This window comes from Rhinoderma darwinii, chromosome 2 (assembly GCF_050947455.1).
Source record: "Rhinoderma darwinii isolate aRhiDar2 chromosome 2, aRhiDar2.hap1, whole genome shotgun sequence".
NCBI classification, from domain to species: domain Eukaryota; kingdom Metazoa; phylum Chordata; class Amphibia; order Anura; family Rhinodermatidae; genus Rhinoderma; species Rhinoderma darwinii.
In genome coordinates this window covers 117,048,798-117,061,122 of record NC_134688.1, presented here as the reverse complement: position 1 = coordinate 117,061,122, position 12,325 = coordinate 117,048,798, and the positions used below count along the sequence as shown (strand labels likewise).

The 12,325-nt window shown below is 43.5% G+C and overlaps 1 protein-coding gene and 1 long non-coding RNA gene across 2 annotated transcripts in view; one reads left to right on the top strand and one right to left on the bottom strand.

The window, feature by feature from the left end:
• Positions 1–6,596, top strand: part of LOC142740789 (uncharacterized) — a 65,777-nt gene extending 59,181 nt beyond the window's left edge. Inside the window, exons 2-3 of the long non-coding RNA XR_012880882.1 lie at positions 2,967–3,060; positions 6,063–6,596. This is a non-coding gene — a long non-coding RNA (uncharacterized LOC142740789). The remainder of the gene's footprint in view (positions 1–2,966; positions 3,061–6,062) is intronic.
• FKBP11 (FKBP prolyl isomerase 11) overlaps positions 1–12,325 on the bottom strand; it is an 83,142-nt gene that overhangs the window by 20,583 nt on the left and 50,234 nt on the right. Inside the window, exon 4 of the mRNA XM_075850213.1 lies at positions 6,513–6,546. Within this exon, the coding sequence (XP_075706328.1) occupies positions 6,513–6,546 (34 nt within the window). The remainder of the gene's footprint in view (positions 1–6,512; positions 6,547–12,325) is intronic.

Genomic DNA, 12,325 nt, shown 5'->3' with positions numbered 1-12,325 from the left:
ATCATTTACATATGATATTCTAAATGCTGTTAAACCCGTCTTCATATTGACAGATCCTGCATGAAATGGTGGAACAGGACTAACAATACCACAAGGCATTCATTAAAATCTGTTTTAATCTTTTGTCAAACATCAGATGCCATTAGCAGACTGCTGTAGTATGGCTAGTCTCAGATACATGGAACTAAAGGCTGGAACTACCAGTGTAGTGGTAGTTGCTGTTGTTATGTTACGTCCTGCACTATAATAGTTTTTCTATATAATAGAATATTAATATATATAATAAATAATATTAAGCCACCGCTAGGAGGACATAAAAATGTAGGTACTAGGAGTAACGACTACAGTTCCTGATGGAGTGGGAAGGCAATACTGTTACACAATTACTAAGGCTGAAATACATTAAAAGACTAAAAAAAAAACCATTACAGTATACAGAATCCTTTCATTATCACATAATCGAAGACTATCAATATGAATAACCGGTATCAGACAAATTACCTGTGCGTCTATGGTTAGCTTAAGGGTATGTTCACACCAGTCGATTACGCTGTCCAAATGTACACATCGTAGCCGACTTAGAACCCGCAAGGAATTCCAGCCGAAAGACCACACCAAATAGCGGAAATCGACGTTGCGGAAAAAGCAGTAAAAAAAAAAAAGAAAAAAAGGCCAATACTTACCTTCACTGGCATTGCCATAGCGACATGGTCTCGGTTCTCTTGTTATGACCCTGCAGCAGTCACATTAGATGAAATGTCATCTCAGGAGGCCATGCTGCATGGAGAACAGCTGGGGGAACAAGGAGTCACTGCTATGGCAATGCCAGGGGAGTGAGGGCATGTTCACACGGCTTAGCAAAATACGTCTGAAAATACAGCGCTGTTTTCAGGCTAAAACAGCTCCTGATTTTCAGACGTTTTTGTAGCAACTCGCGTTTTTTGCTGCGTATTTTACGGATGTTATTGGAGCTGTTTTTCAATGGAGTCAATGAAAAACGGCTCCAAAAACTTCCCAAGAAGTGACATGCACATTTCGCGGGCGTCTTTTTACGCACCGTATTTTGACAGCGACGCGTAAAATAACACCTCGTGGGAACAGATCACCGTAAAACCGATTGAAAGCAATGGGCAGATGTTTGTAGGCGTAATGGAGCCATTTTTTCAGGCGTAATTCGAGGCATAAAACGCAGAATTACGTCTGAAAACAGTGCGAACATACCTTAAGTATAGACTTTTTGATTCAATTTAAAGTGTCCCTCCAAAATTACTCTACCGCCTGATCTGGCATTTAGAGCTATATCTGCATGCAGAGCGGTACAGTTACCAAGGCAACCATACAACACCCAGCAAGTATCGTCCACGGGTATTTTTTTTTTTAATTATTAGGACCTGTGCACAATACTCACTGGGTGTCGTACGGTTGCCTCGACAACTGTACCGCCCAGAATGCAGTTACAGCTCTCCATCCCCGATGTCTGATCGGGTGGGAGAGTAACTTAGGAGGGACACTTTAAACAAGAAAAAGGTATTTGTTTTTTCAGATTTCCTATTTTTGTTGAAGCTTTTACCTTCTCATTGAAATCAATGGGGAAAAACCGCACCAAAAGTGCAATGATTCCACAGCATAAATGAACATGATGCGGATTAAAAAAAACAAAACACCGCAAGGGAATTCATGAACGTTTTTTCAGCAGTGAAATCTGTTGCAAAAAATCTGCAGCTAATCTGCCCAGTGTGAACATACCCTTAGGCCGGGTTCCCACGGGTCGGAAATGCTGCGTAACAATCAAGCAGCGTATCCGACTTGGAACCCGCAGCATATTCAGTCCGAAAAAACCACACCACCTTGTGGTGGGATTTTTTACTGCGAAAAGTAGTGGTAGGAAAAAAAACATTTCATCCCATGTGACTGCTGCAGTCAATCACAGGCTGTAGCAGTCACATAGGCTGCTGCTTCATTACAGGAGACTAGGCTGCACGGAGACCAGAGAGTCGAGTCGCTATGGCAATGTCAGATACATATTGGCTTTTTCTACCTCTGTTTTCCGCACAAGGGATTCTGAGCAAAAATCTGCACCACAATACACACACACACACACACGTCCCAAAACATTTATTGGCTGGGCGGCATGGGCCCCCTCATGTCAGGTGGTGTCGCTAGCACCAGAAGGGGCCCCCGATGCTAGTGACAACCACATTCACTTGTATCTGCGTCCTTAGGGAACAGATACAAATGAATAATATTGGCTGCAGCCTATAAGGCACTGGGAAGAATCCCTGCGCAGGTCAGCGTTATCACGTCACTGCCCAAATAGGAAAAATGGGCAACACAGTAGAAGAACAACCTCCAGGGTAGCAGGGTGTAGGCCTCCAGGAATCCGACTTAGAAATTCCCAGGTTTCAGACAAAAAATAGAAATAGAGGCAGCACTCCAAAGATCATATCAAAAGATTTTTTTATTCACCCATCAGTGCAGTAGGATGCAACGTTTCAGCTGCTCAATGCACCCTTTGTCAAATCACGTCACTGCATCATGATGGTCTGCGCATGCGTCCCGTCCTGAGGGGGGCTGTGTGGCACTATATACAAGGGGGTTCTGTGTGGCACTATATACAAGGGAGCGGGGGCTGTGTGGCAATATATGGGGGGGATTGTGTAGCACTATATACAAGGGGGTGCAGTGTGGCACTATATACAAGGAGGGTGCTGTGTGGCACCATCTACTAAGGGAGGTTGTGTGGCGCTATCTACAGGGGGCTTTGTGTGGTGCTATCTACAGGGGGCTTTGTGTGGCGCTATCTACAGGGAGCACAAGGGGGCACTTTTATTGTGTCGAGCACCAAAGGATCATTATTATGATCTGGGGCACTGTAGATTACGAGTTTGTTTAGAGGATGGGGTATAGGTGGGGAGGGTGCTTGAAAAGCGAGAAACCAACATGTCTTTTTGTGTCAAATTCTGCAGAGACGAGTCGTGGCTGGAATAAGTCGTCACAGTGGTCTGAGCCGGATGGAGAAAAAAAGGGAAAGTGAACGACTGTAATCAGAGAACATCACCTGTGAGTCACTAGATATAAATGTGCTGTAATCACTAATATCGTCTGCAGAGCTCCTGTGTATAACTGGCATCTACAACTATATGGTCACTATTTGCTGGTAATATTGGTCTTTGTATAGTGTTTTTTTTTTCAGTAACAGTATGTGGTTATGGTGTGGAGGTATTATTCAGTAACAGTATGGGGTTTTTATTTCATCTGTTATAGTGGTAGGCTTTAATAACTTTATTATATATTTGTGTGTGAGGGGGGGACATATGCTTTGGGCTTGCAACACTCCTAGATGCGCTAGAAATCAGTGATGCAGTTCTCTGCACACCGCCTTCTGAATTTACTGCATTATTGATACAGTAAGGGTGTGTTCACATCTGCGTCGGGGTTCCATTGATGGCTTCTGTCAGACTTTTCCGTCAGGGGAACCCATGAGCGCAAACCAAACATAGCTTCCGTCTGCATTACCATTGATTTCAATGGTAATGTTTCTGTTGCAAATGGTTTCCGTTTGTCCCTGACACAGATGTGAACAGGCCCTAGCATTTGGGGCCCCACTTTTAACCTTGTCCAGGGCCACATTTTGTCTAAAACCTGCCCTGGATCCTAGCCTTAGGGGACACGCAGACTTTTTTTTAGCATTTTTAAGCGCTTGTAAAACACGGCATGAATTACAAGCAATTTGCATTGCACTTTTTTACACCCCTTTTTGGTGCTATTTTGTTTTATTTTTAACATTTCGAACTTGCATTTTTTTTGGCATTTTTTAAGTCCTACAGAGAAGCCTATTGTAAAAATGCACAAAAAAAAACGCCATATCCAGAGCATGCTGCTCTTTAAAAAAAACAAAAAACACCACTGACCCCCAAAACAAAACGCTATATATGTAGTATTTTCTATATTTCCCTATAGACTTTGAAGTAACATCTGTCCGTTTTTGATCTGAAAAAAAAAAAATGCCAACGAAAATCTACAGCAAAACAATATAGGGGGGATTTTTTATGACTGGCATTTCATACGCCTGTCTTTATAGGAAACTAGCTGGAGTAAGATGCAACAAATTGATTAAGAGGCCATTTTTTAAGTCCTACAGAGAAGCCTATTGTAAAAATGCACAAAAAAAAACGCCATATCCAGAGCATGCTGCTCTTTAAAAAAAAACAAAAAACACCACTGACCCCCAAAACAAAACGCTATATATGTAGTATTTTCTATATTTCCCTATATACTTTGAAGTAACATCTGTCCGTTTTTGATCTGAAAAAAAAAAATGCCAACGAAAATCTACAGCAAAACAATATATGGGGGATTTTTTATGACTGGCATTTCATACGCCTGTCTTTATAGGAAACTAGCTGGAGTAAGATGCAACAAATTGATTAAGAGGCCCACGCCTCTTACTAAATTTGTTGACTCTTTAGTTGTCAGTGCGCAACTGAGTAAAATCTATGCTAGCCAAGAGCAGGCGTAGATTTCCGCCAAGTTCTGGCGGAACTTATAGTAAATCATCCTGACCCTTTCCACTAAGCTCTCCCCATTTCTTTAAAGAAACTAGGTAAGAGTGATACAAATGGCTCAAAAGCCGCAATGTTGGTGACTTTTGAGCCGTTTGCGACTTTTCTACGACAGAAAATGGCGTAGAACAATGTTGGAAAATTTCCTGAGTGTGATGATAGGAGTGTGAAAAGAACAAACATTCAAGTTCAGGATGAGCAGTGCCCAGGAGAAATATATAGGCGAGTACAAAAACTGCTGGAGGACAAAGAAAAAGTTTAAAAGATAAGTATACATCTTTAACACCTTAACGACCGCCCACTGTCTTTTGACGGCAGGCAGTGCATGTCCTTAGTCTACGGAGACGTCTTTTGGCATCGCTGTAGAAGAGGCTGATGAACGCTCCTGGGAGCGCTTATCCTCTAAGCAGGAGCTGTAACTTCCATCTCCTGATCTTAGAGCAGCCTGCTGAATACAGCTGTGGTCGGAAAACATTCGGACCCCTGCTGTTTAACCCTTTGATCGCCGCGTCAGTGACCGCGGCAAGATCAAAGGGAACTCCACGCTTTGATCTCGTCATCGGAAACCTGGTGACGTGATCAAACACCGGGGAATCCCTCTGCAGTCAGCCCTGGGGACCTTCAAAGGACCCCAGGGCTGTCTGTTCAGTTTGCCTGCTGTTGGGGCAGCACATAGTGTGCCCTAACAGCAGCCTGTGTCATAGTGACACAGTATGATATATTAGCATACAGGAGTATGCTAATACATTACAAGTAAAAAATAAAGTTATCCCATAATGGGATTTAAAAAAGTAACAAAAAATAAATAAATAAAAAAGTCCAAAAAAGTCATTATTTTGCATAACATATATTTTTATTGTCCCTACACCAAATAAAAACAAAAAACCTACACATATTAGGTATCTAAACGACTGTAATAACCTGTAGAATTAATCTAACTGGTTATTTAGCGTAAAACGTGAACGGGATAAAAGATAAACAAGAAAAACGATGCAGAGAATCACTTTTTCTTTTATTCACGACGTAAAAATATTTTTTTTCTACCTCCAAACTATGGAAAAAAAATAAAATAATTTCTCCCACATAAAACAAGGCCTCATTACGGCCACGTCAATGAAAAAATAAAAAAAGTTATTGCTGCTGAAATGCAGAGGTAAAAACTGAAAAATGTAGCTAGTCATTAAGACCTTTTCAGGCCCGGTCATTAAGGGGTTAAACAAAATGTGATATTGTGGAAATATCTCCAATAACAGCCATAGCCCAGTGATACAGTTTCTATGGCTGGCTCGGTGTCCCAACTAAGAAAATCCTCATACGATGCAAGTCAGCAACATCGCTCATCTTCAACAGGTTTGAGAAGTCACTGCAGATCCGGCCGCACTCTACCATCGAAATACCTTTCTTTATAACAAGACCCAGTATATCAATCATTTTATTATTTATTCCAAAGCAGCCTTGCAATGTTGTTCAGATATGTGTCTGAAATCTCTTGGATTATAGGACAAAAAGAAGACTGAGAAAAGGAGATGCAAGAGCTGACATTTCTGCTTCTCGGGGGGAGAATCTCACAAAGTGCTTTTATCCACATGACACTGTCTATAGATGAGAATATGAGAAAAAGTCAATTGTGACAACTCAACAAAGGGAGATAGAAAGAAGGAGCCACAAGCACAAGGGAGGTTTATTTTTTATATTGTGTTGAGAATCATCTAAAAGGTGTGATTATATGGGATGAGACCATTATTTTACACATATTTAAATAACCAAATTTGTCCAAGGCATTATATTTTATGATGAGGTTAGTAAAAAAGGATCATTGCACTGGGTGCACCGGTTACATGATCGAACGTAATCTTACGGTTTGTCCGTTTACGTAGGCTAAAATAGGGCCACCTAGAAGAGAAGATAGAGGGCTGAGGTTGGACATTGTACTGGTTCCAGGATACTTACCCAACACACATTCCCAGAAGACTCTTTTCTAGACCTGTGAATATAGAAAAAATATATAATGTCAATGGCTGTAGAAGTTTCAGAACTGAATACATATTAATTTACTTTTAATATTAAAAGCTTTCAACTCAATAAGAGTACCTATAATTAAATATAATGTTTATACTGAGCTCAGGCCTCAATGACTAACCTTCTGCTACTCAGAAGTGGGACAGAACAAAAAAATTCTTGCCATATTCACGAGATCTTACATGTTACAATACCGACATTATTTCAGGACTTACATATTTTTGGTACTTGTCAGTATGTGAATGCAGTTAATTTTTGGGGCAATGTGTAAATGAAAAAAACGATTGGGGCAATAGAGAACACAGATTTCGCATCAGTATTTGTAAGCCAAAACCAGAATTGGTAAAAATGAACAAGTATAATGAGAAGATTTGTACCTCTTCCATGTTTTGGACCCACTCCTGGTTTTGGCTTACAAATACGGATGCAAAGTACTGACCAAAATACTGTTGTATGAAAGAGGCCTATGGCAACAGGATGCTATAGGATAGCATAAATCAATGCTATAAGCAAATATAAGAAACTTTGTAATATATCTAGAGACAAATGCCTCCTTCGCTACTTATCAGGCTCCTTCTTCCCCCTCCCTCCTAAACTGTTCACTCACTCTGAATTTACTGCTTTCTCCGCCGACTGCCTCTCAGCTCACTGAGGGATCAGATTACAGCTGCCCATAGAAGTCTATGGAGAAAGACTGAGACAGACATGCTGCAGCTTCCAGGTAAGTGTTACTATCTCACCCCAGTCATATAAAGGCCAGAAATCGTGTTATTCCTCATGTAAACACATATGACAGCTTATTCTGAAAATCTCCTGAAAAGTTAGGTACGCTTTAAATCAACTGCTTCAAAAAGTTGTACAACAAATACACCCATAGCCAAGGGGCTGTGCAGAAGAAGGCCACGAGATGTTGTTAACTAGTAGACTGAGCATATGACTAGTGAATGACAGTAGAAGCAAACATGTGTATCCTTCTGTAGTCTGCTACTTCTAAGCTGTCAAATAGACAGAATGATATTTAATACCAGCTGGATATATAATCTCATTAACTTAATTTCCATCATACCCTCCAGACCAAATATTATTTTTTCATCTGAGGGTAACCAGACAGCTGCTCTGTTTTTAGGATTTGCTGGTGGCTACATTACCTTCTGGAGTTCATTTTAGAGTGAATGCTGAACTAACAGTAGGTTGACTTCAGTGAAACGCCAAGAAATGGTGGAAACATCAGCTGATATAATGTATTAATAAATAACCATGGGATTCCGTAAATATTTGGTAATACAGTATTTGAAGCCTATGCCATAAACCCTGTGTCTGCATTTGGGTTTTTAAAATTGATGACCTGTCCTTAAGATAGTCCATCAATATTAGATCGGTGGGGGTCCGTTTCAGGTTTACGACTTCGCAGGGCATTCTGAGCGCTCTGTATCAGAATTTGGGTCCTTTAGATTTTTCTTTAAATAAATTGTTGTAGGAAATGTTCCTAACACTAAGGTTCTTAGCTAATTTGAAAATGTATGTTAGGGATCTGCCAGGTACTACGTCTAGGTATACTCCTGGGATTAATCAATCCACACCTGAGGCCAGACCTGTTCGACTGACACCATCTCCCACCAACCAGGGTGGCAGGCTCAGGAGTGGGAGAGCCTATCGCGGCCTGGTCAGTCGGAGTTAGCTCCGCCCCCTGTCCTCTATTACCTGCCGTGTTCTCTTCCTCAGTGCTTGTAATTCTTCTGGATTCCTGGCCTCACTGCTGCTTGCTCCAGCCTGCTTCTGCCGTGCTTCTGCCTTGCTGCAGTTCCGCTTAACCTGCTTTGCTTTGCCCCTGGCTTGCTTCCTTCTCCGTGCTCACTTTGGTATACTCCACTTCATCCTGGTCCTGACTACTCATTCACCGCTCCGTTTCCTCGCGGCGTTCCGTGGCTACTGCCCCTTCCCTTGCGTGTTCCCTGTTTGTTCTCCCGTGCACTTAGACAGCATAGGGACCGCAGCCCAGTTGTACCCCGTCGCCTAGGGCGGGTCGTTGCAAGTAGGCAGGGACAGGGCGGTGGGTAGATTAGGGCTCACTTTCCCTTCACCTCCTTCCTGCCATTACATAATTACAAGCCCCTACCTAGTCTACCATTTCTCCTACGCCGACGCTATCATGGACCCCCTTGAGACCCTGACACAGCAGATGCAGGGCCTCTCCCTACAGGTCCAGGCCCTGGCCCAGAGGGTCAACCAGGGTGACGCTGCCTTAGTAGTACCCCTCACCTCACCTCTAGAACCCGACCTCAAGTTACCTGACCGGTTCTCAGGGGACCGTAAGACGTTTCTCTCCTTCCGGGAGAGTTGCAGACTGTATTTCCGCCTAAAACCCCACTCCTCAGGTTCCGAGAACCAGCGGGTGGGTATCATCATATCCCGACTCCAGGAAGGGCCCCAAGAGTGGGCCTTCTGTTTGGCTCCTGACGCCCCTGAACTTTCCTCTGTTGATCGTTTTTTCTCTGCCTTCGGACTCATTTACGACGAGACTGACAGGACTGCTTTAGCCGAGAGTCAGCTGGTGACCTTACGTCAGGGTAGGAGACCGGTTGAGGAATACTGTTCTGATTTTAGAAAGTGGTGCGTAGCTTCTCGGTGGAACGATCCGGCCCTAAGGTGCCAGTTTAGGTTAGGATTATCTGACGCCCTGAAAGATCTGCTGGTTAGCTACCCCTCTTCTGACTCCCTTGACCAGGTTATGGCCCTAGCAGTACGACTTGACCGACGTCTCAGGGAACGTCAGCTTGAACGCTTCAATGTGCTCCCCTCTGACTTTTCTGCGATCCCCCCCGAGGTCCCGTCTCCTCGCCCCTCCACGGAGGACTCGGAGGTACCTATGCAACTCGGGGCCTCCATGTCCCCTCGACAACGTAGGGAGTTTCGCAGAATGAATGGTCTCTGCTTCTACTGTGGGGACGACAAGCATCTACTGAACACCTGTCCCAGGCGCAAGAATAAGAAGCCGGAAAACTTCCGCGCCTAAGTGATCATCGGGGAGGTCACTTGGGCGCACAGGTATTTCCCGTTAATGTGAAACGCAATAAAATTTTGCTTCCCTTTCAGGTCTCGTTTGCTGGCCGGTCTGCCACGGGCAGCGCTTTCGTGGATTCTGGCTCATCTGCTAATATCATGTCTGTGGAATTTGCTATGTCTCTAAAGATGCCTTTTATTGATTTACCTTATCCTATCCCTGTAGTAGGTATCGACTCAACTCCCCTTGCTAATGGTTATTTTACTCAGCATACTCCTGTTTTTGAACTCCTGGTTGGCTCCATGCATTTGGAGCAGTGCTCTGTACTGGTGATGCAGGGATTATCGTCTGATCTGGTATTAGGTCTTCCCTGGTTGCAGTTGCATAATCCCACGTTTGATTGGAATACTGGGGATCTCACCAAATGGGGTAGTGAATGTCTTATGTCATGTCTTTCTGTTAACTCTATTTCTCCCCGGGAGGAGGTAAACACGCTTCCTGAGTTTGTTCAGGACTTCGCCGATGTGTTTTCTAAGGAGGCCTCCGAGGTGTTGCCCCCCCATAGAGATTACGATTGCGCCATCGATTTGGTGCCTGGTGCCAAGCTTCCTAAGGGTAGGATATTTAATCTTTCATGTCCTGAACGTGAAGCTATGAGGGTGTATATCCAAGAATGCCTGGCCAAGGGTTTCATTCGCCCCTCGACTTCTCTTGTAGGTGCTGGCTTCTTCTTCGTGGGGAAGAAGGATGGTGGTCTTAGGCCGTGCATTGATTATCGTAACCTGTATATCCAGAATTATATTAATGAAATCCTGAGAGATTACCTGGGTAATTTTCTTGTTGTGTACCTTGACGACATACTGGTGTTTTCCAAGGACTGGTCCTCCCACGTGGAGCATGTCAGTAAGGTGCTCCAGGTCCTTCGGGAGAATAATCTGTTTGCTAAGACTGAAAAATGTGTCTTTGGGGTACAGGAGATACCATTTTTAGGGCAAATCCTCACTCCTCATGAACTCCGCATGGACCCTGCCAAGGTTCAGGCTGTGGCGGAATGGGTCCAACCTGCCTCCCTTAACCCCTTGCGTACCTTCGCCGTAATAGTACGTCGCTGGCCGCATATGCCAGCGTACCTTCGCCGTACTATTACGTCGAAGGATCAAACTGTCACTCTGTGAAATCACAAAGTGATAGCGACATGGCGGCAGCTGTCAGTGATAGCTGACGGCCTCTGTTGCCGTGCTGGGGACAGATCTGCATGCCCCGATGTCGGCGATTGCTGTGATTGGTCAGTCTTTAGAGACTGACCAATGACAGCTATCTATGACGTAGGAAACCGGAGAAAGCTCCTGTCAGCGTCTCTGATCTCCTCATTTCTGTGAGAACTGTGAGGAGATCGGAGAGTGACAGAAATACAGTTGAAAAACAGCGTTTTTAGTGCCCATCTGCCCTTTATAGTGCCCATCTGCCCTTTATAGTTCCCATCTGCCCTTTATAGTGCCCATCATCCCTCAGAATATAACTAATAATATTCTTTAGTGCCCATTAGGGCCCAGCAGCCCTCTCCAGTGCCCACCAGCCATCTTTAGTACCAACCAGCCATTTTAGTGCCCACCAGCAATCTTTAGTGCCCACCAGCCCCCTTTGCTGCTCATTATAGTGCCCATCAGTCCTCCCTAGTAACAATCAAACCTATATAATACTTTTCTTTAGTGCCCATCAGTATATTAGCCCCCTTTAGTGCCCATCAGCCCTCTTTACTGCCCTATCCTTTAGTTCTTCATAAAAAAAATATAAAAAAACAAAAAAAAAAAAAAAAAATACAAAAAAAGTTTTAGTAATTTAGTAGTCATTTTGTGTGCTACTTTTGCACGTCACAGTTTCCTTGCCAATACTGTTCAGGAATTTAGTTTTGCACGTCAGGGTTAGTGCAGTGTTATTACACACCCGTAATGTCTCGTCTATTTAGCGTGGAGGAGGCATATGCCATTTTATGTTCAGATACAGATACAGAAAGCGCCAGTGAGGGTGGATCTGAGTTTGTGTTATCCTCCTCCAGTGATGAGGAACCCCCTCAGAAACGAAGCAGGGCTAGTGATCCGAATGAGCCCAGCACAAGTGACCCCAGCACCAGTGACCCCAGCACCAGTGACCCCATATGGCTACCGCCTACCTCTTACACACCTGAAATTCCTGCGTTTACCTCTGCCCCTGGCATAAAAATAAATCCAACTGACTTTCAGGAAATAGATTTTTTTAAATGTTTTTTTTCGGATACTTTAGTTGACCTAATGGTTGTGCAAACAAATTTATATGCACAACAATTCTTAGGCAAAAATCCGACATCCCATTATGCCAGAACCCAAGCTTGGCACCCAACCAATGCAAATGAAATTGCAACCTTCTGGGGGCTCTTGCTCCACATGGGCCTTGTAAAAAAGCCAACCATCAAATCGTATTGGTCCACAGATATTTTGTACGATACACCTGTATTCCGTGCTGTGATGCCGCGAAAAAGTTTTGAGGCCCTTTTAAAGTTTTTGCACTTTGCTGACAATGAGCAGTGCCCCCCCCCCCGGATCATCCAAATTTTGATAGGCTGTTCAAAATTAGGCCCATCATCACATATTTTAATTTGGTTTTTGCAGAAGTTTATGTTCCTGAAAAAAACATAGCCATTGATGAATCTTTAGTCCATTTCAAAGGACGGCTTCATTTCCGACAATACTTGCCAAACAAAAGAGCC